At 42.2% G+C, this 26,306-nt stretch overlaps 1 protein-coding gene across 1 annotated transcript in view; it reads right to left on the bottom strand.

Moving 5' to 3' along the window:
• The window catches only part of csmd2 (CUB and Sushi multiple domains 2), a 202,392-nt gene that overhangs the window by 147,443 nt on the left and 28,643 nt on the right, over window positions 1–26,306 (bottom strand). Inside the window, exon 3 of the mRNA XM_062446030.1 lies at window positions 6,255–6,367. Coding sequence (XP_062302014.1) covers window positions 6,255–6,367 — 113 coding nt within the window. The remainder of the gene's footprint in view (window positions 1–6,254; window positions 6,368–26,306) is intronic.

Here is a 26,306-nt window from a genome sequence, read left to right as displayed (position 1 = left end):
AGTGGAGGAGTCTGTACCTAGCTTTTCTGACCATTACAGGACAACAGATAATACTGACCTAACACGTAAAAACTCTGACCATGCAACAGAGAGAGAGGTGGAGGAGAGATTAGGAATTGGAGAAAGGAATGGGAGAAAGGAAGAGTGGGAGGGAGAGTGAAGAGAGAGAGGGAGTAAGTGAGGAGGAAGAGAGAGAGTAAGAAAAGGGTAAGAAGAGGGGGAGAGAAGGGAAGGAGAGAGAGGAAGAGAGGGAGAGAGGGAGAAGAGAAGGAGTGAGAAGAAACAGTGCGAGAAAGGGGAGAGAGAGAGGGAAGGGAGAGATAAAGATGAAAGCCCTCTTTTGTCTTGTCATGGCTACTTCAAGGATCTCAGCAATTGGTACAATTTCAACTCTCTCCGTTCCCTTCTCTTTCTCTGTCTCTCTCTCTGTATTTCTCTCTGAATCTGTCCGTCTGTCTCTCTCTGTCTCTCTCTCTCATTCTCTCTCTGGCTCTGTCTCCTTAGATGTTGTTTGATATAGGATAAATACGAACACCAGTAGAAAACATTTGAAAATGGAACAGAAAAAGAACAATGAACAAAGCAAGCCCAGCAAGGGCTTGTCCCATGGGGACAGGGGAGAAGAGGTGCAAGGGGATGGAGTCTGTCCGTTGGGTTTGCAAATTTGATGTAGCAGGAAAAGAACAATACTGTATGCTACCACTGCTACATTGCAATGGGACACAGTGGGTAACAGCTGGCAAAGCACAGTTTTTGGGAACCAATAGGCCTACTCTTAAAATAAAAATGTGCTTTCATGCTGTGGAACCTTTTGTAAAAACAAATAATAATTCTCTGTACAATCATAACTGCTCATGCTAGAACCCTTTTTTGCTCCTATTTTTTGCAAAATAAGCCCTATATGAAATCTGTTTGACTGGAAAGGTTGTGTATAGGTAATTATAAAAAATTAAAAAAAGGTTCAGTGTGGGTTTTAGAGCGCCCTGGTGGCTGACCGGTCAAGTGTGAATATCAAGTAGGCTGAAGCCTTACCGCAAATCTGGCCCAAACCATTTCCTACATATCCTACTCCTCCACGTTTCCTGTCACTCTTCACTCTCTATCCCAATAAATTGTGAAATGCCCTCAAATATCTTTACCCAAAAATTATAATGTGGCTTTTTTTATGTAGAGGCTTTTATTAGGAAGGGCAGCAAGGACAGCAGACATATGATGCACTGTTTACAGTAAGGAAGTATTCCAGTTCAGGTTAGAGAAACCACAGAAAGATTATGGTGAATAAAGGGTTAAAAGACCCATTCCCAATCTATCTCGTAACTCTCAGGAGAATAGATGGTATACAGCACTTTTAATATAGAATCGTCTGACACTTGGCCCACACACACACGCTCATACACACACACACACACAGACACACAGGACACAACAAGAGAGCGCAGCAGGGAATTGATTCTTGCCGTCGACGTTGGCCCAGCTAGTCAGCAGGGGGTGATTAAGGTGGGTAAACACAGGCTATGGAGTTCAGCCCTCAATAGAGACATCAGCAGCACTGCTGTACAAGAACACACAAGCGCTGATACACACACCCACCCAGCACACATCACCCTAGCTGCTGAACAGAAATGGGAGTAAATACCTGTCAATACCAGGGGCTGAAGGTGGAGTGACCTTGGGAAAGGTTTGTCACCGATGGTAGGGATGACAGGAGAACTACACATGAGGTACCCAATTCTAAACGCGGTAAAATCCAAACACAATGTACAATACACTAAACACAATATTGTTTTTTTTTTATCTTGCCTTGCTCCAAATATTGAAATGTTCCAGAGCTATGACTTGCGTCTGATTGGAAATCACTCAAACTCATACATTGGTTATTACAATGTCGGCTTCATGGAAGCTCCATGATTCCCCTATTTTACACAGCCAGGGACGGTGTGGGAACTGAGTGTCTGTTTCAGGCCAATGTGGATGCATTGTGACATTGAGGGCCCTATTTTAACGATCTGAAACGCAAGTATCAAACGCGAAACTCAAGTAACTTTGTGTGCGGGACTACGGCGCTGTTGCTATTATACCGGCGGGATAAATGACTCTTGCGTGCGACGCAAATCTAAAATCGGTTGGTCTGAAGTAGCTACACTACTCATAGGTGTGGTTTGGGCGTAACGTGCAATAAACCAATCAGAACGTCATCTCACATTCCCTTTAAGAGCAGGTGCGCTTGTTCCATGGCAGATTTCTATTATAATGGCGGATTTGCCAGGCGCACGCCATGAGCGGTTCACAGCCGAGGAGACCGACATTCTCGTCAGGGCCGTAAAAGATAGAGAAGTGACATTGTATGGGGATGGGAAAACTTAGCTTCGAAAAGAAATTAGAAATTAAGAAATTAGCTTCGGTTAAACAGGCGCGGGTGTAAATTACATTTACATGTATTCGTTTAGCAGACGCTTTTATCCAAAGCGACTTCCAAGAGAGCTTTACAAAAAGTGCATAGGTCAATGATCATACACAACAAGATTGCGGGAAGCCAAAACATGAGCATACATTGTGATAAGCAACAAAATGCCAATGGGAAGAAATTGCCACAATTGTTGCAAATCAAGTTCACATACATAGAGATTTCTCAAGAAAATATTTTAATCATTGACATGAAAGAACTGTCAATAAATCAAAACGATGTAACGCAACTTCGCAGGAAGAAGACCCTGGCCTCGCAAACAGTGCGCACGGGCCAAGCATGCGCCCTTAAAATAGCATCTGAATAACGCGCCACAGACTTTAGACTACGTTTTTCCTGGTCTGTGGTGGAATTGTTTTCCAAAACTGCAGAATAGCACCAGGGAACGTTTGCGCCGGAACACGCCTCTTTTTTTCGTTGAACCGCCCCAGGAGGGCAAGTTCATTCCCTTATTTACCGACGTGAGTCTGTGGACGTAAAAGTCTGCTGTGCGTCGGGTGCAAAATAGGAATGATACATGCGTCGGTGTACAAAGTCAATTGCGCTGGGTGCATGATAGGGCCCTGAATGTTCTCCGGGCAAGGTTGTGCATGGAGAAAAACAATGAAGGGCATGATGTGGGACCCCCACCAAAAAATTGAGGTATTTTGAAAAGTACAGAATAGCAGTCTGGGTTAAATGAAGAGACAGAGAGTCCCTGAAAGGTTTACCGCCCAGGCAGATTGGTCACACATCTTCGTCATCTGCAGTTTGGGGCATAAAAAGGTTTCTGATAGGGGCCAGAAGTGAAACAAGACAGGGTCACATGAAGCTCCAAGTGGTGAGAAGAGAAAAGAAGAGATTTTAATCTTAATAAAATGCATGAGATTATACCAAAAACGGCAATTTAGCCAATGTAAGGCCAGAGATGCTTGAGTTTGCTCGTCCCCGACTGCAAGACAGTTCGATTTTATGGCAGGGAGATTAACTTGTTAATATCTGACTCCAACTTTGAAAAGTGCATATATATATATATATACACCTGTAACATCGAGCGCTAAATGGTCAATGGCATATATCTCCAACGTAGGTGAGAATTGTTTCTATGCTTCATCAGAGCACTAATCTCAATGTATCATATTCACTAATCAGCTATTCATCTCAATGGCTATGGAGTTAATCCACAGTCACAGTATGCAAACCCCAGAGGCTATGGTATAGCTTCGTAGCATGGAGATCCCTACGGGAAGTGACTCAGAGGCCTTAAGTTGAACCTAATTCAAAAGCATATGTCTATGAACAGTTAAAAACTGTATCAATCCAACTATCTCAAAGTATTCATAGCCTTAGTGTGAGAGATACACGTACTGGTTCTCCTCAGTACTGGTTCACCTCAAGTCTACTCAGTGGCGGCAGCAGGCCATATGTGACACCTTTGCAAGACAAGGGGATATGTTAACACATTTGAGTCTGCTGTATGCACAAACTGTGTAAAACTGGTGAAACCGTACAAGACTGAAAACAATATTAACGAGTGGCTCCATGAAGCTAACAGATGGAGCACCCCTACTTGGGGTTTACGGCTTCTGTGTAACGGTACACATTTCCGATTAGATGTCCCACGTTTGGATGGTACTAGCAGAACCCATAATAGACATTCTCTGGTACTAGCCAAGTGTTTATTTCTAATTGATTTCAAGGGTCTCAAAGCGGCTTTGGTCTGTCGTCTCCCCAACGTAACGTCATGCAAAGCATTGTGGGGGAAAGAAGAATCATTGCAAAAAAGTAGCTACTTTTTCGTATTCTATTCCGTTTTGGGACACCCAACAACATCAAATACAATGGATAACAGTTTAAATGTTTATTACCAACAAGAAAATAGCGCAATTTCGTTGGAAAAATAAACCTGCAATATGGCCTTTAAGCATTAGCAAGGAGAGCAGCTCCACAGGATGGTTGGGACTTGCTAGCAGCAGAGAGGAAGAGGTTGACCGGGAAAGCATACATTATAATGCATATTTTCCACCATTCTGTGCATGTCTGTGTATGTGTGTGTGTGTAAAAGAGAGATAGAGAAAGTGTGTGTATGGTGAAGCTGATTTGAATGTTAATTGATAAAGCTGCTTACAATTCTTCTAAAGCTTCACCATGAGGCCTCACATTATGTTCTGGGCAGAAGGATATGAGCATCTCCAGCTGCAGAGATATGAGGCACAGCTAATTTAGAATCATTATCCTACTGTCCATTTCCTCTTTACAGCACAACAAGCAGGAGAAGGGTCTCTGTGCGCATGTGAAGGGTACTTCAACATGTGTGTGTGTGTGTGTGCGCGTGTGTATGCGACACCAGGCTGCAGTGAAAAAAATGTTTGTGAAAAGGTCTCAAACCAATAAAGCAAGGTACAGTATATTAGCATGCATTACATACATCCTACATTCCTCACTCAACACTGCAGAACGTCAACATACAGCATTTCCTTGTGAGCGCAGTTCTCCCCTGTCACGTGACATGGGCCACTGCAGCCTGGCCTCTGCACTCCCTTGTGACAGGGCTGTGACAGGGCAGGTAATTACAGTGACACCATGCTTCCCCTCAGTGCTATACAGGCCTGATAACACGGAACCTCTGATCTCCTTGGTACCCAAGGGTAGCAATATCATGTTCTTTTCATGGTGGTATTGGTGCTGGCAAGGACTCGATATCACCTCACAATAATTAAAGCATGTCATTAGTGAGAGGGAACCAGCATCAGGTTTAGCCCTCTCACCCAGACTGGTTTTGCATAGGTTTATACCTAGGGCCTTCTCCGGAAATTGAGAGCGGCTAGGATACACCCTGAACTACAGTAAGAACCCTTGTTTGGTTACCTCAGATACCATAAGAAAAACAGTTATCTGACGTTAGCAAAGTCTAAACGCTATAATGTTCCATTGTGTGGTGACATTGTTAAAGTTTTTAACGAATCAACAATTGTGCAGAAATTCCTTATTAACAAATAGAATCCAATAGTATCTGATCTGCATGCAAGCATTGTTCCATGGCAGAGTTGAAGGTATTGCAGACTTTTTGGTCAGTACACAATACACCAGCTGTGGAATGTTCTGGGCAACACATGTCAGACGACCTTCGAACTTAATAGCCAAGACTGATCAATTGTCCAAGGGCAAAAACACACAAATCTGTCGCTTCAACTAGAGATCCAAAGCTGGAACGCTAGGTGCAACATCTCTCTTCTGAGGTAAGGACAGAAGCACATTCTTTTCCTGTTGTCCGTGCGTTAAGGAACATTGTCTGAATTCCGCAAGTAGGCTTCTGGAAGCGGCATTCCCACCTAGAAACATTCCAGGCCTCTCCGATCACGCTAATTAGCTTAATTTGTCCCCGGCTCATTTTCCCCCCCTTCCGAGCGTCATTAATATCATCTCTTTAAGGGTCATAAAGCACTCTCCATCAAATGAAATATGACAGGCAAAAAAAAGGAAAACCCCAGGCAGCGAAGTCAGGCAACCAGACAGCCAGGCAACCAGCCAGTCAGCCAGTCAACCAGACAGCTAATCAGTCAGTTAGACCATGAGGCCAGCCAGGAGGATAGGCACACCACAGAGCAAGAGCTGGATTTCCTGGCTCGGAGTCAAGCCATAGTCATATTAACAATTAGCCTAAAATTATAACGCATAAGTTACATGCTCTGGTATTATCTCAAGAGTTTGTTTAGGTGAAGTGAACTGTTCAGGGAAATGTAGTGTAGACATCCCATAGCATAGCACAGCCGTGCAAATGGACTAGTGAACTGCAGTGCGTAGGCCTTACCTTCGTAGACGGCTTTGAAGCCCTGTCCGCTGACGGCATAGTCAGACAGCAGCCACAGTGTGAGTCTGGGTCCTGTACTCACTATGGGAGAAGGAAGCTGGAACCCTGTCAACCTACACACAGAAACACAGAAGGGACACTTAAGAACACTGATTGATGAAAATTATAAGATTGCGGTATCTTTTACCATGTCTCTGTGACCTTGTAACCATCAATTGAAATGTATTACAGGTACACATATAATGTCAGAATAATCACTCAGATCATCATCCCACAATGTTGAGTGGCCTCCTGCCATGAACCATTCCTGTAAATTTACTACAAGCAGCATTTAGCCTACTACTATACCAGGTCATTTTACCAGAAACAAGCTCTGTTCCATCAACAAGTTCAGCCTTCTATCTGATCACATCCAAACGCTCTCCTAGGACAGCCGCAGAACAGAGAGAGACTGTAACTTATATCGCACCATACACACATGATGTACCAACACAACGGCCTCCCATTTGGGAATTGAGTGATGAAATATTTAAAGGGAAGCTGGAAAACCTTTTACCAGACGCCAGGGGCTGCAGCTCTCTGATGACAGGGCTGAAACGTGTTGGGACTGAACGGATGAGCTTGTGTGACCTATGACAAGCCCCGAGGTGTCACCCTGTGTGGCTCCTACACAGTGTGATGTCTGATCGCTGCGGGCATTGCTGACAGTAATGCCGCTTTCTGCTTTTATTTCTTTTAGCACCGCACATGCCCAAGCGTGCCGATATGATGCATGTAAAGCAAAGACTACGTATGACACTCAGTAGCCTACTATGTGTGTTTGTTGTGTTTGTGTGTAACTGTGTGAAGCATGTGTGTTAGAGGCGTGGCAACACAACGGACCAAACTATTTTCTGACTTTACTGAAAAAGATTGATTTGCTGTTATTCAATGGAAACATTACATGTTAACCAGTGTAATGATGTAAAACTGTCATTACATGGAATACACAATAGGTGTGTTCGACTTCATGCATCACCAGCGGCACCGATCAGCGGCTGACTTTAAGCAATGCATGACAGTTCAAATTTTTGGCCAACTTGAAACGTCGCTGACGCCAAGTCACTGTGGTGTGGCAAAGCAGGAAATGTCCAACTTGACAGCTCCGTATATATATGTTTAGATGTGTTTGTTTATCATCAACATTTTTATTTCTGTCGATTGACAGGTGGGATGAACCAATGGGAGACACAGAAAAGAGGACACAAACGGGCAAAGATACATGTGTGGCCATCAAAGTATGAATGGTTGGGAAAAGAATGGAAAGAATGAAGAAAGGGATTTCAATAAAATGGAAGGAAGGGATGAACAAATGCCAGAGATGCTGTCTGCATGAGGTCAACAGCTGTTTAGGAAGGTCTATATAGAAAGGTATAGGGGACAAAGGAATGGAGAGATAGGTGAAGGAATTAATTTGCCAGAAGAAACAGTGAGAGAAACAAAGAGATGGGGAAAATAAGAAAAAAGAGAGTGAGAGATAAAGAAAGGGGAGAGAGCAGTATTGAGAGAATGTGAGTGTGTGACTAGGGTCAGACCAGGGGTCTATTAAAAGTGCTTTCCAGCTGAGTGACCCCAGCATCATCCCAATGAAAAACCTCTGCTTCCAATTATCCTACTACCACTCTAGGGAAGGAGTGAATCACAGAGGGAGAGAAGGAGTGAGGGTGGAAGGGAGAGAGAGGAGGGAAAGAAGATGCAGGGGGAGAGAAAGGGGGAGAGAGACTGTAATGAGGAAGATGGGTGTTTGAATGCAGCAACAGAAGTGGGTGGAGATAAAAAGTGGTCTGGAGTGATTAATGATGCACACACATGCTACAATACTCATGAGAGGAAAGAGAGCATAGTGCCAGTTTTGGAAAACCATTCATTGCATTCTGCATCTTTACAATGTGTCAAATATGTATGCGTTCGTGTACAGTATATTAATGCTGTACATCAGAGTCAGTTAGTCAGTCAGTCATATTTATTTATAAAGCACATTTAAAAATAACATAATAATTAAAACACACATTACCGTAAGACACAAAACACAATCACAGACAATGCACAAACATTTTCCCTCTGCCTCTACTTATGGCCAAATGCAACAATAAATAAATTAGTTTTAAGAAGATATCCATCACATGTTGATGCAGAGCCAGAGAGTGCAAATGTACGTGCCCCCATGTGTGGGTCATTGGTCATTGTAAACACACAGGAAGAGTAAACAAGAAGTCTTGTCCTCTTACCTCATTCCTTAGGCAGGGAGGCATGTGTGTGCGTGTGTGTGTTTGCACGTGTGTGTGGAGGGTGTAGAGTGTGTGCTGAGGTAGCAGAACTTCTCCAGGAAGGAAGAAAGGAAGGAGGAAAGGAGGGAAAGCAGATTAAAGAAAAAGAGATGCAGCAGCAAGATTTTGACAGATGAGTAGAGAGGAGACATTAACCAATACATTATGACTAGAGAGAGAGCTGGGGTTGGCATGGGTCAATGTGTGAGTGTGTGCGGTGTGTTCTGGATAGGAATGTTTGCATACTACTGTATGAGTGTGTGTGTGTTTCTGTATTTGTATGTGTGTTTCTGTAAATGTGTTTGTGTGTGTATGTATTTCAATATTTATGTGTGTCTGTGTTTCTGTATCTGTGTGCCTATTTATGTTTCTGTGTGTGTATGCGTGTGTGTGTTTTGTAGGTAACCCTGTAGAATGCTATATGGCTGTATCAGTCTATAACTTGGCTGTGCCCAAGGCCATGGTGTGGCGTGTAGGTACTAACTCTACTCTGACTGGCTATCCCACCCAGACCTGATTGGCTAACACCAGCAATGAGAGCTCTGCTGAACTACAGAACACCCTCCATATATCCTCCTTTGAGCACTTCCAGTATTCCCCCACCTCTCTCTCTCTGTCTCTCTCTCTCACTTTCTCTGTCTTATCCTCTCTATCTTTGTTACAAGACAGTTACTTAAGAATGTATTTCATTATCTATGATTTGTATTTATTAAAATTCTGAAAACCTCAATATTTCTTTCGATTTAATTGTAAAGATTATCACAGACCAATATATTATTGTATTAGTTGTTGCTCCCCTGCCTCTCTCTGGGCAGGGAGCCAAGCCCACCCACCCTCTTGATTCCCCACCCCTGTGACACCCCCACCCACTATCATGGGGAGCACAGCAGCACACAGATATAAAATGGCTGCTATTCGAAAGGCAGGTTGTGGGAGTTGATTCTGGTAGTTCTGGTCTGGTAGTATTCAAGGTGTTAATAGGATTCCACTACTACTCAGTAAAAGCCTATTTATTCTGAGCTTCACAGAGGAAGGAGAGCTATCAGAGAAACGGAGACAGTGAGTTCATGATCAGCCTGGTGTTTCCTGTGCAATGGAGGGAGGGAGTGGGAGAGAGACAGGCAATGGTGTGAGGGAGAAAAAAACCTTTGGCATATATAAACAAGGTGAGAGAGAGAGAGAGAGAGGGAGAGTAGACAGAGAGTGATCGAAGCAAGAGGAAAGGAGGTAAAAAGTGACAGTGAACTATGGGGAGAGATGGTTGAGCAAGATTAGATTCACTAAAGACACAAAACAAGAAGAAAAAATGAATGGAAGGAAATGAACCTCAGTAAAAGGAAACATAGATGAAAATAAAACAAAAAATTAGAAGAGAAGGCTGAAAAAATAACTAAAACGCTAAAAGAAAGATGCACAATTGAAGGGTTTTGCGTCAGAAACAAAGATGGTTAATTAAAAACAGTGTAGCTTATGGGGTGGTTTATCTATGACAGCGTTGCTTACAGGCTGGTTTATATGAGACAATGTAGCTTACAGGCTGGTTTATCAAAGAAACAGTGTAGCTTACATGCTTGTGTATTTGGGCCCTGAGAAACAATTGTGTTGACATCCTGGAAGGATTTAACTTTCATTTGTTGAGTGAAGCAGCCAAACTCATCACAGGACTACACTCATCTCTCTAATAATGACAGGAATCTCAGTGTGTGTGAGTGTGTGTGTAAAAATTAGAATGGGTTTAATTTTCCATGATCAACTGAAGAACCGGGCACTCTGAAAAGTTCATATTCTGCATGTGTCCTCTTTATAACCCAACGGAGTGCAGTGCCGGGATTTTGCGAGTTTGGATAAGCATTTCGACATCAAATAATGAAAACTGATGAAAAAATAATTTGCCGCAGCTTGGCTTGCTCTCGATACGTCACAGCCCTTTCCCTCTGATTGGTCCTCTGGTCTGCAGTGAATTTCCTACAAATATTTTGACTCGCGAACTGGGCACTCTGCAAAGTTAATATTTTGCAGGTGCCCTTTTTATAATCCAAGAGTGAAGTAAGCTACCACCATTGAACTAATGCAATTAACACAGGGTCAGATTAAAAGATTCTGGGCCCCTGGGCACAAAGGCATCATGGGCCCCTCCCACCCCTCCTCCTATCAACTCAACCACAGCTAGTTATATATCTAAAACTATGTCAGTTACCAAATTCTATTGATTGTTCAGTAGGCTACAGCAGCCAATGAAAAATGAACAGCACACAATCTATAAATGTAATTAAATCATACATACCAGCAGAATAGCATGTAATAATAAATGCAGATGCTTCTTCAGGGCTCGACATTAAGGCTTGTCCGGGACAAGTGTATTTTTTTGTAGGGCAAGTGGAAGAGAAATGTACTTGCTTTATTTACTTATATTTACTCTTTTTATATGGCTCTGACCTAATATAGCTTTTCAGGAAGTGTCCATGTGGTGCCGACATGCTGAAAAATGTTACAAGGGAAACCCCAACTTTTTTCTCAATAGAACGTTCAGATTCCAATGCATTCCTATGGGATTTTCATCAACATGACTTCATCTTGATTGACAAAATGTATGTTTTAACATTGACTAAACATACCTTATTTTGAAGAAAACAACCTAAACTTTAGTTTAAGATATGTCTCCCAGTGGTGCCCTAGCCAAAGCAGCAAAAACTATAAACATCGCATGGCATCCCCATTCATTTCTATGAAAAGTGCTCAGTGGCACAGTGAGGTAAGCGAGGGCGCGAAACTGGACCGCGCCATCTTTCCACTTCCGACTTCTGGTCTAGCTTTAAAGGTGACATGACATGAAAACTTCACTTTAGGAGGTTATTTAACATTAATATGAGTTCCCCTAGCCTGCCTTTGGTCCCCCAGTGGCTAGAATTTTCGATAGGTGTAAACCAAGCCCTGGGTGTTCTTCTCCGCGTTTGAGAAAATGAAGGCTCAATTGCTCTGTTTGAAAATCTCCTCTTTGTGACGGTTACCTCCCCTCTCTGCTTTGCCCGCCCAGAGAATCTGGCCCGCCCATAAGAAACTGAGCTAAGACAGAGACATCATGGCTTGCAAACGAAGGAAGCATTACATTTGCTCAGTTTGGATGTACAAAGGAAAACAAAAATATTTTTACAGTTACTTCATCCGAGCCTCTGAAGACCCAGTGTCTTAATTTTATTTTCTCTGGAAATGCGCCAACACATGTAGGCGAAATGCGCCAACACACGTAGGCGCATTTGTTTTGTATGTCTGCGCCAAACACTTCAGCCGACTGTTTCTTCAATTTGAGCTAATACAAAACTGGCCTTGCTGAAATTAAATTCTGGATCAGTACTAACTCTCCTTCGTCCAGCTACTAACCTCGGATAAGTAAGTTAACTAACGCTATATCATTTTGTAGCTTTACTGTATATGGTTACCTAGCTTGCTACCCTTAGAATGTGGCTGTAACATTAGCTCTGCAGCTAACAGCTGAGTTACTGTCGCTAATGGAAAGGTAGATAGCATCAAGTATGTGTGTGAATACACATGCTGTAACGTGAGTGTTGTACACTTCTTTGTTATTTGGATAACCGTTCTGCTGTTATGGCGCGCGCGATATCCACCTTTCCCCTCATTGAAATGACTGAGTGTGTACCTCTGAAAACCAGAGTTATCAGATGAGAATGGGCAAATTCGAGGCATCTTACAGAAACGGGGCTACAGCCATTGCGATACATCCATTGTAAACATTAGCGCATGGTGCCGCCCCTCCGCTCCTCATTAGCATTTAAAGCTACAGACACCAAAACAGCGCGTTCTGAGGAAAGCTCCTTGTGGGACTGCTAGTAGTGGCTTTAATTCTGCACCAAGGCTGAATTTCGGGAAAGAAACTTCTGATACAGTATTAGGGGACCACTAAGGCCTATATAAAAGCATCCAAAAACAGCATGTCAAGTCACCTTTAAACAGTGGATCTTTTTTTCCCTAGCTCCGAGACCTCGTGCACGCTTGCAACTAGCTGTACACTATACTTTGCGACAGCCAGTGGCGAGCATATATTTATATGGTTGCGAGCGTGTGAGCTAAGGCATTGCAGTGGCAGAATGGGGTACAAGTCCGATAAGAATCAGAGACATGATGCAAACTTTACGTAAATGTATGTTGTCATTGTATAGTATTCCTTTCACTTGGCTGTTATAAATAGGCTATAGGGCTAAATATAGGGCTATTCTAGATGGAACTCATCACATATGTTGCTTTTTTTCTTGTGATTTGAGTATGATTTCCAACGCATTGTATCGGATTAAATAAACTGTTAACATGAACACCTAGTTCCGTCGTTGTTCTCGGCAGACAAAGAAAGCTCAATAGTTATTTTGGTAACAGAAATCTTCCATAATGCAGACTTACCATAGCTTACTGTCAACTGTATTTTCAAACGAAATGCCACGAAATTCACACTGCCTTCAATTTACATATCAGTGTAGAAATGTGGCCTGTGTTTTATATGTTCTACAAAACCAAACGCCTATAATGGATATAACGTGATCTAACAAGACTTGGAAATAATGTAATAAATAAAAGCTTGAGAAGTGTGTCTAAAATATACTTTATTTAACATTTGCCTTTGAAAGGGACATATTAACAGAACTAGGCCTATATACAAGACGTTTCCAACAGATGTAAGTGGGGGTGAAACATAGTCACTGAGGACCTTCATTGTCCCACAAAAGCAGTCTGGCTTGATGACACGATTAAAAAAAAGAATAATGGGTGTGTTTAACAAAAGCTTCTGAAGGCAAGACTAATCATATGTATATCATTTCTTATTGTGGTTATCAGTTAAAGTATTAATCTTCGTCTTTGCTCCAGATAGACATGTCAACAATCTATGCTCACGCTTAACATAATGTAATATTTGCCATCATGTCATGAACGTAAAAACGTTCTTGACAGAAAAATCAAATCTGTTTTAAAATAATGGGAATAAACTATATTAACAACATTTCATGTATGTGTGACAACCATTTGCTAAACTTGCTACAACAGGGCAGGCAACTCAACCCATTTCTCCCTGTGCTCATTCAATATGGCTCATTCAGCTCCAGGTAAACTGGCTATCGGCCAATGTGAACTTTTGTGCTCGTGCCCTGTTAGTATCCGCGAGCACATTTGCAGGCAACTTTTATTGACGTAAGCAAATAAATGGGGTGCTAGTTTACCCATTTCTGATTGGTTTCAAATTTAGCAAAAATCAGGAAAAATTATTTTATGAAAAAGCTAGTAGTATGAGCCAGGTTAGAGAATCGAACAAAAATTTCCATCGGGGGCCGTTGCTTCAAGCCGAGGGGCGAGGGGTGGTGGCTTGGCACTAGGTCAAACGGAGTTTTAGGATCTCAAACGTCACAGTATGCGACTAAAAATGCATCACATCATGTGAGCGTCCTATGTTTACAGTTAGTTTAGCTTACTGATCATGGATGCTGTCAGAGAATGTCTAATAAACAGGCTCTGATGCTATTAAGGTAGTGCTCATTTATGCGTCAATGCAAACCCTTTTGGCCTGTTTGTATTTACAAACACAACTGATTTTTTATATCGAGGAGCAGAGGCGAAGATTTTGAGAATTCTGATTTGCATGGCTTTATCCTTCTCGTTATACTGCCACCTACAGGTTTGGCATAGTTATGATGGTGCTCGGGGGCGCATTTATGCGGGTTATGTAAACAGAAACATTTTTGAAAACGATCTTGTGTGTCCGACGTTATTTTTGAAAACGGAGGGGCAGAAATATTTGTTTCTGTAAAACCCGGCTATGTGCAAATGTGGACAAACTAAAAACGCTCTAGTAGCCTAAAGGTTGAATATGACCCACACAATGGGATGGAGGCAGAAAAGGGGAAGAGAAGGAAGATGGAGTGAAATAAAAAGTGGGTAGGAGAGAGACAGAGAGTAGCCTACCATATTTTTCGAAAATAAAACCGCGGTTTATAACCCGATTTCAAATTTTTCTTGTGCTGGTGCGGTTTATATTTCGAAGCGGCTTATAAAACGTTTTTATAACAAAACAACAATAGAAACGCTTTTTTCATGAATGCTATTCAACCCGTTAAGGAGTAGGCTAGCGTCGCACATATGTAATCGTTCGAATGCGGGTCTCACAGCGCAACGTTGCATATGGTGTCCATTGTGATTACCCTAACCTGTGCTTTCAGCGTTGCTTCCTTTGTCGATTTGTTTGTTCAGTTTATGCGTAGCCGGTGAAGCCACCTCCCTGAAATTAGTTTTTGCAGGTTGGGATGTCTGCTAGCATGGTAGGCCTAGTAGCATTGCTACGAGTATTATGCTAGATAACTTTGCCCGGAAGCTAACTAAAGCTAGATAGCTACCGTTTCGGAAAAATAACTTCGGACCGTCGGAAACATTTAGAACTCACTCGTCTAAAGGTAAATATTAGTTAATTCCCGGGCAATAGAAAACACAACTTTACGCACTTACTTACTTTCGTTTTCGAAGTGTGTTAGTGTTACACAACGGCATGCTGTAGCCTACTCTACTGCCTTTACTCCTGCATTGCTTGGTATCATGGTTCTAGTATCAAGTGCGGCATATATTCCAGTGCGGTTTATAATCTGATTTACAAACACAAAGTTCCCATTCTGGTGGGGTGCGGTTTATAGAAAATGCGGCTTATTTTCCGAAAAATACGGTATGTGAAAGACAGAGTAAGAGAGAAAGACTGAGAGACAGAAACAGAGAAAGACTAGAGAATAAACGGTCACAAGATGGACAGAGAGAAGAGAGGAAAGATTGAAGGAAAGTGAAAGAGGGAGGGAAGGGGGAACCAAATGAAGGCGAGATGGTGAAAACAAAAGGATCAGTCAATTAGGTTTACAGCAAACAAATGAAGAACCGACAAACAGTGCTAGTACACACAAACACTTGCACACACGTTTTAGCAAAGGGCTTTACAATACTCCTTGGGCAGAGGAAACAGGATGAAAGGATGAAATTAAACTAATTCAATGTCTTGAGATGACTGGTACTCTAAGCAGATTGATTGTGGGAAGAAGAACCCATGCCATATGTGTGTGTGTGTGTAAGGATGTTGTGTATGAGGATGGTTCAGAGTGACCTATTTGATTAGAGCTGAGTGGTTGTGTTGTTATTTTGAGATCCTTATACACATACTAGGAGAGAAAGCGGGAAAGAGAGAACAAGAAAGAGAAAGAGGGGAAAGAAGAGAATTGAGAAGGGGGATGAGACAGAGTGAGCGAGACCTAATCAAAACTGTCATTGATGAATATTTATCCAGGAGTGATGCTGGAAATAGAGTGGGTCTTTACTTTCCTCTTCTCATCCCTTCCTTATGACCCCATCTCTTGTCCTTCTTTTTCTTTCTATTCCTCCCCTTCTCTCTCATGTGGACCTCCAGACCCTCAGATGAATAATTCAAATGTTGACTGTGGAGTGAATATGTGTATGTCTGTCTCTGTGTGTGTGTTTAAATGTTCATGTGTATATGCGCCTGCTGCCATGTATGTTTGTGTGTGTGTTTGTCTATGCCAATGTGTATATGTGCATGTCTGTGCCAGTGTGTGTCTGTCTCTGTGTGTATGTGCATGCCTGCGTGTGTGTGTCTGTGTGTGTGTGGCCTTCAGAGTTTGAAATCTCCCTCTTGAGACTCCTTCAGAAAACATTTAGCCCCCTCCTCCCAGACCGCCGCTCCAATTTCATTATTTCGACATTTGTGCTCTTCTTTCTTTCACTGCCTCCATTATTCCCTTCTCCCCTGGCCTGCACAGCTCTAATAAAGTACACAACTATGTTTGGCTGCAGACCTGATTAGACACACAAGGTAAAAGGCACTCTGACCTGTGAGAGAGATTTACTTTCAATCTCTACCACCTCCTTCTCTCTATTGTTTTTTTTTTTACATTTTCCCTCACTCTCTTTGAATATCTCTCTTATACCTTTTATGGTACCTTTATACATTTATAACATTAGTCAGCCATTACAGTTTTTCTCAATAGCTAAAACACTGAAACCCATTGGCTGAACAAAGTTCTCAGTTGCCTGAACTCATTTAGCTAATTGTGCAGTCTGTTGTCAATACCTTAAACCCTTTCACATGGTAAAACACCATTTGCAGATCTCACTTCAGCAAAACTAAACACATTCTCAAAACTCATTCTTTACTCGAATGCAATTTGTCATCCATCCTGGTAAACACAAGTGACAACAATCAAATACAAATAGAGAAAACATGTCATTGATTACAGTTTTTCTCAATTGCTAAAACTGACCACTTGATGGTGTATATAATTTTGATCACTTTGTTTATGATTAGAGAGCAGTGTTTGATTTTGAGCACAGGTAAATCTGTTTTGAGGCGAAAGTTTCATTTTGAGCACAGGTAAAACTGTTTTGAGGCGAAAGTTTCATTTTGCAAGTGGAGTCAGGTTTTGTAAATAGTGCTTGAAAATGAGGTTTTGTGTTTAATGTTTTCAGAAAATGGAGCAAGGTTTCATAAATTGTGTTCTAGCAATTGAGAAAACTGAAAATGAATGGCATTCATTTACGTAAGTCATTTAAATCAACCATTCACATATAGCAGCACTTACATGCAGAGCAAATCCATTAAACACATCATAGAAAAGGTGTGGTGTGTGTGTGTGTGTGCGCGTGTGTGTGTGTGTGTGTGTGTGTGTGTGTGTGTGTGTATTTGCCTGTGTTTCTATGTCTGTGTGTGTGGCATGGATTCTACTTCATTCATTATCATACTTTTCAAGGTGTTCTCAGAACTAATGAGACTGTTCTGCTCTTGGTGTTTTCTGAAGGGGGAGAAAGAAAGAGAGACCCTGACACTGCGAACACTAATCAGAGATAAAAACAGAGCAAAATCAACAAAGAGTAAAGCTGCTGAGGATCAGAATAAGATGAAGACAAATGATGCAAAGAGAGCTGTAGAAGTTAGCGCTGTTGAATAGGGTGCCTCGCTGCCATTAACTTTGATTAGAACGATCACATCAAACACTTAGCGGGCAGGAAATACTTGTCTATTTCATCTTTGTGTTGTCATCCAGTCTTCTTTTTCATTGTTGTGTTTTTTTTTCTTCTAATGAGCCATGCGTGTATTAGCACAAGTGGCACGTCAAAAAAAATCATCAGACTAGTGTTTAAAAGATATGTGATATTGTTTAGATACCTGTTATTCTGTACAACCTGAATGATTATCTGTGCATTATGTATTGTTTATTATTTATCCTGCATTTTGTTTCCATGATTGAGAATCCAGTATGAAATATGAAACTTGGTAGGTGTTCCAAACATGCAGCTTGAAGAACATCAACACTCACACACACACTTGCAAACATACACACACTATATCAATAAACAGTCTGTTGTAAATCATCAATCCCCATGACTGCCTCCCCTCCCCATGCATGATCATACTTCTGATCAACAGTAGGGTTGGGAATTTTATAGAGAATTTCCAAGAACCATGGATTTGATCAGACAAGCGCATTTCGATTCCTAATTTCGGTTCCTAACTTTGTTACGAAGGGTATTACGGTCCCTTGGTTGTATTTTTCCGTATGTAAAATAACAAATTTGCAAGTGGTTGTAAAATAGAAGTGGGCTTCCCTTCGTTCTTCTGGTTAGCAGTCCCACACACGTAATTAGTATTATAACTACTCGTAGTTAGCTAACTCTCTACCTACCTTTGCAGGGCTGCCAAGTCTCACGCATTGGCCGTGAGACACAATTCAAATTTCAACCAGTTCACACGCTCTCACGCCAAACAATGTATTTCTCACGCTGTAACACAGAACGCCAAACACCCCTATATATAGGCTACAGCCAAAAGACCCACCCCAGCTAACCCACAACCCCCCAGAGCCTCCAATAAGAACATGAACATTTACAAACACACTTAAATGAATGTCCAATAACACAGGGTCACCACAGTACCATGTCAGCTTGACATGTGAAATAGGAAAGCTCATAGGAGGTGAAAGGCTTGGTGAAATGCGCATCTAGTGTGAACAGCCTTCCACCATTTGTAGTCGATCGGGGCACTTCGTAGCCAGTGTGTTCCAGTCTTTTTACAATTTAATATTGTAAAAACGTCTTTTTACAATTTAATATTTCACTCGATACTACATCCAGGATAGTTTTTCTTTTGTAGATATGTTATCCATATTAACTGCATCACTTGACACTCTCTGTCCCCTGTCAACCAGGCTTGCACGATCTTCTCCCTCCTGCCTGTGGCTCACGGATGTTATTCGTGAAGAAAGGTCCACCCTTCAGGCAGCTGAGAGGAGATGGCGCAAGTTCAAAGATGGTCTGGACCTTGATAAGTATCACTCCCTCGTTAAATCCTTCTCTGCTCACATAACTGGAGCTAAAACCCACGACTTCCTGAACAAAATTAACTCTGCCTCAAACCCTCACAAACTTTTCTATACCTTCTCCACCCTTCTTAACCCACCCCCCCCCCTCCTCCCTGACAGCAGACGACTTCTCCTCCTTCTTTGAGGAAAAAGTCACTGACATTAGCAGGCAGTTCCCTGAGCCCACCGTTCCTACCCACTCACCCTCTATGACTGACCCAACTAAATGTCTAAACTCTTTCTCTCCCCTGTCCGAGGCAGAGATCTCTGACCTCATTCTCTCTCATCGCCCCACCTCCTGTCCCCTTGATCCAGTCCCCTCTCCTCTCTTTCAAACCATCTCTCCCTCCATCATAACTTTTGTTCTCCATGTCCTTAACTCCTCTCTTACTTCCGGCACCTTCCCCTCTGCCTTCAAACAGGCCAGAGTTACCCCTCTACTCAAAAGACCCTCCCTTAACCCTGCCGTCCTCCAGAACTACAGACCAGTATCACCTCTACCCTTCTTTTGAAAAACAATTGAACGCGCTGTATCTAACCAAATGTCAAACTTTCTCTCTCAGAACAACCTGCTTGACCCCAACCAATCGGGCTTCAAGACTGGCCACTCCACAGAAACTGCCCTCCTGTCAGTCACCACTGCCCTCCAGTCTGCGAGAGCGGCCTCAAGATCATCCGTCATCATTGTGCTGGACCTTTCTGCAGCATTTGATACGGTTAACCATCAGATCCTGCTCGCTAGACTTTCTGAGATGGGCATCTCTGGCACTGCACTTCAGTGGATCTCATCCTACCTGTCGGGAAGATCCTACCAGGTCTCCTGGGGAGGCAAAGTGTCAGGCCCCTGCCAGCTCTCCACTGGTGTCCCACAGGGCTCTGGTCCTTGGACCCCTCCTCTTCCCCCTGTACACCACCTCACTTGGACCAATCATCACCTCCCATGGATTCTCCTACCACTGCTACGCTGACGACATGCAGCTGTACCTGTTGTTCCCCCCGACTGATCCGGGGATCTGAGCTAGAATCGAAGCCTGCCTCACAGACATATCCGCCTGGATGACCAAGCACCACCTCCTGCTGAACCTTGCCAAAACTGAACTTCTCATCATCCCAGCCAAACCCTCCATCTCCCACAACCTCTCAATCACCCTGGGATCTGCGACGGTGACCCCTTCTTCCTCTGCCAGGAACCTCGGGGTTACCATGGATGACAAGCTCTCCCTCACAGCCCACGTTGCTGCAGTCTCCCGGTCGTGTAGATTCACCCTCTACAACATCCGGAAGATCAGGAGATACCTGTCCTAGCATTCCACCCAGCTGCTAGTCCAAGCACTTGTGCTCTCCAAGTTGGACTACTGCAACTCGCTGCTTGCCGGTCTCCCAGCACGCGCAACCCGCCCTCTTCAGAGGATTCAGAACGCAGAAGCCCGCTTGGTCTTCAATCTACCCAGACGCTCCCATGTCACCCCGCTCCTCATCTCCCTCCACTGGCTTCCCATCACAGCCCGTATCAGATTCAAGACCCTGGTACTGACCTTCCAAGCGGTGAACGGGACTGCACCCGACTACATCAAGTCTCTCCTCCAGCCTTACACCTCCATCCGCCACCTACGGTCTTCTTCTGACAACTGTCTGGTGGTCCCACCGGTGGTGATCCCAACACCCCAATGGTGGAATCACCTCCCCACCTCCATCAGAGACACTAACTGTCTCTCCACCTTCAAGAAAAGTCTAAAGACGCACTTGTTCCGGGAGTACAACGGTACTTAGGAATGATTTGCTGGACCAGGGGGGTATTCCAGGTAGCGGGTTTAGTGAAAACTTTGAGTTGTTCAACCCTGAAAAGAGGCATACTCCGAGGTTTCCGTTCCAGAAAGAGAGGTAACAAAACCTTTTGGTAAGTTTCCATGGTAACTTACTCCGTGAAACTAACCTGCTCGCTAGCAGGTTTTCCATGCCAAACTCTGCGTTTCTACCTATCCCCTCCCACTTTCTGAGCCTGATATCGTTGGCAGACATGGGATATCCTTTCCTGGTTCAGCCAACTGATCTCAAACAAAATTTAATTTGCTTAGTTATACGCCAGGATTTTAAGACTGCGATTCGATGTGCATTAATTCCCTGATGAATACCTAGGTTAACGTTACCGTTTCCCGTCACAATCTGTAATTTATTTTAACAACATTCTCAGCCCTTAGGCCTACATCGCTAATGTTCATCGCCGTGGACGTGCACTCAGAACTGACCAAATGCTTTTTGGCACTGAAATAAAGACAAATAATTGAAATTGTATTTGGTCTTCTTCATTGCCTACAAATATAAATCTAACAATGTGTATGTTTATCAGCTATTTTTCCTACAATTTACATGATTCACCTGTGACCATGTACCGTCCTGTAACTGGTGTTTCAGCAAATCTATTTTAAGATTGTAGGGGGTCAATATTGGCCAAACAACCAAAACTTATTCCCCTATGGTTTGAAGAAAGATGGGAAACTTAACAGTGTATTAACATTAACCAAATAATGCCAATACCTACCAATGGAATTACAGTTATTTGACTCTATGGGTTAAATCAGAGCAAGCATTGGTCAAAGTAATGTTAAATAATATAATAATTTAATCATATTATGAATTAATGAAATCAATGAAGGTTAACTCTTACCTACTCTACCATGATTATTGTAAACCAGAAATAGAAAGCAAGAGGTGAGGAAGAAGGAGTAGGACAAGCCAGAGCTGAGGAGAAGGTCTCAGGAGATCAAGAATCCACAGATGCTTCACAATTCCTTTTATACCCAAGAACAACTAATCACACAACAATCTTGACCTTTACTTATCAACATGACTAGCAATGCTACAGTAAATTACACAATGATGTGTGAGAGCCATCAAGTTGAGACTCCATCCAGTAACTCCATATTTTACCATATGAGAGGTGGGGGCAGGTTGATAGCCTTACAAGATCAGCCTTTATTCTTCTGCCCTAAGTACACCATCTCTTGGTCAAAATAGAAATTCAGCAAATTCAACAATTAATATTAATATAAGCTATTGTTCCTACAATTAACATCACATGTGACAATGCATCCTCCTGAAACTGGTGTTCCAGTAAATATTTTTCAAGATTAGCCTTGATTCTTCTACCCTAAGTAGGCCTACGCCATCTCTTTGTCAGTTGTTGGCACTTTCTTCATGAGGTGCAGTTTGTACAACTCATTTACTTGTAACTGGGAATACATGAGATTGCATTACATTTCACAGTTCCACATGCAGAATTCACCTGCCATTAAATGAACATCTCACTATACTGCATCCATGCTCTGTTCAACAGGATCAGAATGTGCAAATCGTTTTTTATATTCATTATTCTCATAATGTCAGTGTAACTGACAATTCCACACAAGCCTGTAAATAAAAGTACATGGGGAGAGAACTACCACGTAGCTACCATACATAATTCTCTGCATCCATTTCTGCGGCAGCAGTCAATGTCTCTTTGTCATCTTGATCATCATCATCATCATCCTTTTATGAAAGCATTCTGTTGTGGGAAACTGCTACTACAAGTTGAAACTAGAGAGGGTACAATTTCTGGGGAAATTGTAGGGTGTGCTTGCTTGCGTCGGTTGCACAGGGGTCCGTTTTTGAATGACATTTTTACAACTGATATTTCTGTATATTTTATATAAAAATGCATACTTTATAAAGATTACATAGATTTAAATGCTTTTTTTTTTTGCTGCTCATTTACAACTGAAAATATGAGTGAAGTGTAGAATGAAATAGATGTCTTCTCATTTCACCTGCAAGAGGCAGCCTCATCGTTGAATCAAAACGATTTTTTCAGTCGAAACGATATTTTCAGGCATTTAGCCTACTCATTGCATTCATTCATTAATAAAGAACCCCCTTTGAAGATTATTCTACGACGTTACCGGCAGTACTGTAGATTAGAAAATGGAATTGCGATTCAAACAGTACCATCTGCTAACTGAAAATATGCCCCCCAAAACGTAAATAAGCTTGACATTTATTTAGTGGAAAATCGGTCATTCATAATAAGCGTCAGTAACAACGCAAAATGCGAGAAGCTGCCCCGGTAAATTGTACTACTACAGTACAGTACTAGACTACTGCTGTGTTTGTCTTGGTAGCGATTGTGTTGGTTGAATTGGATTTAAGGTTCCGTTGTACGGTTTAGGCTGAAATTAATTCTTTTCATGAACAGATTGACAAAGTTTAGGCTGTGGCAATGAAGTTGCCCGGGCAACAGAGGCTAATGTCATGATGCTAATACTTCAGTGAAATAGTAGACTGCTGTTTCCGAAAGTAGATGTACTTCCTTAATAATATCAGCTTATATTGTACATTACACATCACAATTGTGTGTCATATCACAAAGTAAAATTAGTAAATAGTTATCACCCTGGCCTCTTTGCTTGTGGCGTTTCTTCAGCTGCCTTGCAGTAAAGCTATAGTTAGCCTAGCTATCTCCCAGAAGTTAACGAGCTGCTAAACTAATATTCTGCTAGAGGTAGTCACGCGTGTTTTCGTGACGTTAGTGACGTAAGTAGCGTCATTGACTGTGGTTAGCAAGTTAGCCACCGTTAGCTTCACTTTTCGATTTCTACTTAAACCGTGCAACGGAACGTAAATCCCAATAGAAGCAACTCAATCGGTACCAGGACGAAACGTTTGACACCTAGGTTGTCTATGTAGGCCAAATATTGACTGAGTTTTAGGGGGGAAAAAAGAACTAGAGAGGGTACAATTTCTGGGGAAATTGTAGGGTGTGCTTGCTTGCGTCGGTTGTACAGGGATTTTAATGCCATTTTTACAACTGATATTCCTGTATATTTTATATAAAAATGCATAGGGCCTACTTATTATGTATAAATATTACATAGATTTAAAAGCATCTTTTTTTTGCTGCTCATTTACAACTCAAAATACGAATGTGTAGAATGAAATATGATGTCTTCTCATTTCCCCTGCAAGAGGCAGCCTCATAGCTGAATCAAAACGAATACATTTGGCAGACCGGTGTAAAAATTGACCTAATCTCTATGACTTAAACGTCCTTTTAAGTTTTCCCTTCTCGTGATATTTTCAGGCATTTAGCCTACTCATATTGCATTCATTCATTAATAAAGAACCCCCTTTGAAGATTATTCTACGACGTTACCGGCAGAAGATAGAATCGCGATTCAAACGGTACCATCTGCTAACTAAAAATATGCCCCCAAAAACGTAAATAAGCTTGACATTTATTTAGTGGAAAATCGCTCATTCATAAAAAGCTCACTGGTAGCGATCATTGTCAGTAACAACGCAAAATGCGATATAGCCCTGTGTGGAGAAGCTGCCCCGGTAAATTCTACTACTACAGTACAGTACTAGACTACTGCTGTGTTCGTCTTGGTAGCGATTGCGTTGGTTGAATTCGATTAAACGTTCCGTTGTACGGTTTAGGCTGAAATTAATTATTTTCATGAACAGATTGACAAAGTTTAGGCTGTGGCAATGAAGTTCAGGTTAGTAGTCAGATAGTTTCACCTATTGAAAGACTTTTGATTTAAGTAAGGGGAGTGCCGAACATGTTCTGTCGCCGTATGACTTCCTAAACAGCTGTGTAAGTTAGATGTTTTTGTCGTGTGTCTCGCGTAGGCTACAGCGTTGCAATGAGCAACACTGGTTTGAAACCACAGGTAATGATAATTTCACCAACAAATCGTTTACTTGTAATGTAATGTCATAATAAATCCTACAAAGAAAATGTATTTGTGAGGAATGTTTATTTTAACGATTGAAAACAGATGCATCATAGACCACTGTGGTATGTGTTGCCCGGGCAACAGAGGCTAATGTCATGCTAATGCTTCAGTGAAATAGTAGACTACCGTTTCCGAAAGTAGATGTGGGCCTACTTCCTTAATAATATCAGCTAATATTGTACATTACATTTCTTAATTGTGTTTCACATCACAAAGTAAAATGAGTAAATAGTTATCACCCTGGCCTCTTTGCTTGTGGTGTTTCTGCAGCTGCCTTGCAGTAAAGCTATAGCCTAGCTATCCCCCAAGTTAACAGATGCGAAACGAATGTTCTGCTACAGGTAGTCACGCGTGTTTTCGTGACGTTAGTAACGTCAGTGACTGTGGCTAGCAAATTAGCCACCGTTAGCTTCACTTTTCACCACAAAAACGCAATTTCTACTTAAACCATGCAACGGAACGTACATAAAAATACAACCAACGCAATCGCTACCAAGACGAACCTTTTGACACCGCCGTTGTGTATGTAGTCCAAATATTGACTGATCCTTAGGGGGGCGAAAATAAACAATAAATATAGCTGCAAGCAGCGATGCGGGTTCCTCCGCAAAATGGCAAAATATTATGTACACTGCAGAAGATCGAGAGTTGGACAACAAGGGAGCAAAACTACTTCATGTTTGGCCAACAACAGGCTGAATGGGGATTTGAACTCATGAGCATAAGGTTACAAGTCAGTCTCTCTATCCTCTCTGCTACACACCAACTGTTGAGATTGTATGAATAGAAAGGGCAGAGTATTAGCTTTGGTCAGTGTGATGGCATTTTTTGATATAGTTACTAAGAATGTATTTTTAATAGACTGAGGTTGTGTTTAAACAAATGGATGTTGCAGTTGGTCTTAAGGTATTTATGGTGTTGGGTTATGATGCCTGATTGAGAAGCTAGGGGCACGGAGGTTGGGGGATGTTTGAGTTCTGTGGCCTAAAGGGAGATGGGTCAGTTGATCTAGCAGCCCTGACCTTTTGGCCGAGGAGATTGTGTGCTGTGTCCTGTTTGTGTTTCATTAAGGGTATCTTTACTGTCCTCATTTAGAGAAAGAACCGTGACATCAAAAGACTTTGGTCACTTGACCTGGGGGGTTATATTGTCTTAACTGTCACTGAGCAGTGCTGACCAATCACAGAGTTCAGAAAAACCATTTGATCTAAAGTTTATATAAGGCAGGGTTTTAGGGTTGTTCTGGATCACTCTGGCGAACGACCTGTGGCTAGCACCTCCTTCGTTATGACTGATCACAAAGTACTTTGTTAAATCATGATCTGTATAAGCAAAATAAATTGTAATAAACCCTTATCTCTTGACTACTCAGATCTACACAGTGCCGCTTGAATTTCCACCATTACACTTGGTGGCCCGTAAGGGGATCCTCATTGGTCTACGGCGTTCAGCAGGCGGCTCCCCTCGGCAAATTGATCTTCCGGCAAAAAGCCGCCTTTCCTTCCGCCATGCGTGAGACAGCAGGGCCAGGGGGGGCGCCCGTTGGACGTTTTGTGGCTGACGCGGGGT

The sequence above is a fragment of the Osmerus eperlanus genome, chromosome 20, assembly GCF_963692335.1.
Source record: "Osmerus eperlanus chromosome 20, fOsmEpe2.1, whole genome shotgun sequence".
In the NCBI taxonomy this organism is placed as follows: domain Eukaryota; kingdom Metazoa; phylum Chordata; class Actinopteri; order Osmeriformes; family Osmeridae; genus Osmerus; species Osmerus eperlanus.
Note: the sequence above shows the minus strand (reverse complement) of the source record. Positions and strands in the feature narration are given on the sequence as shown.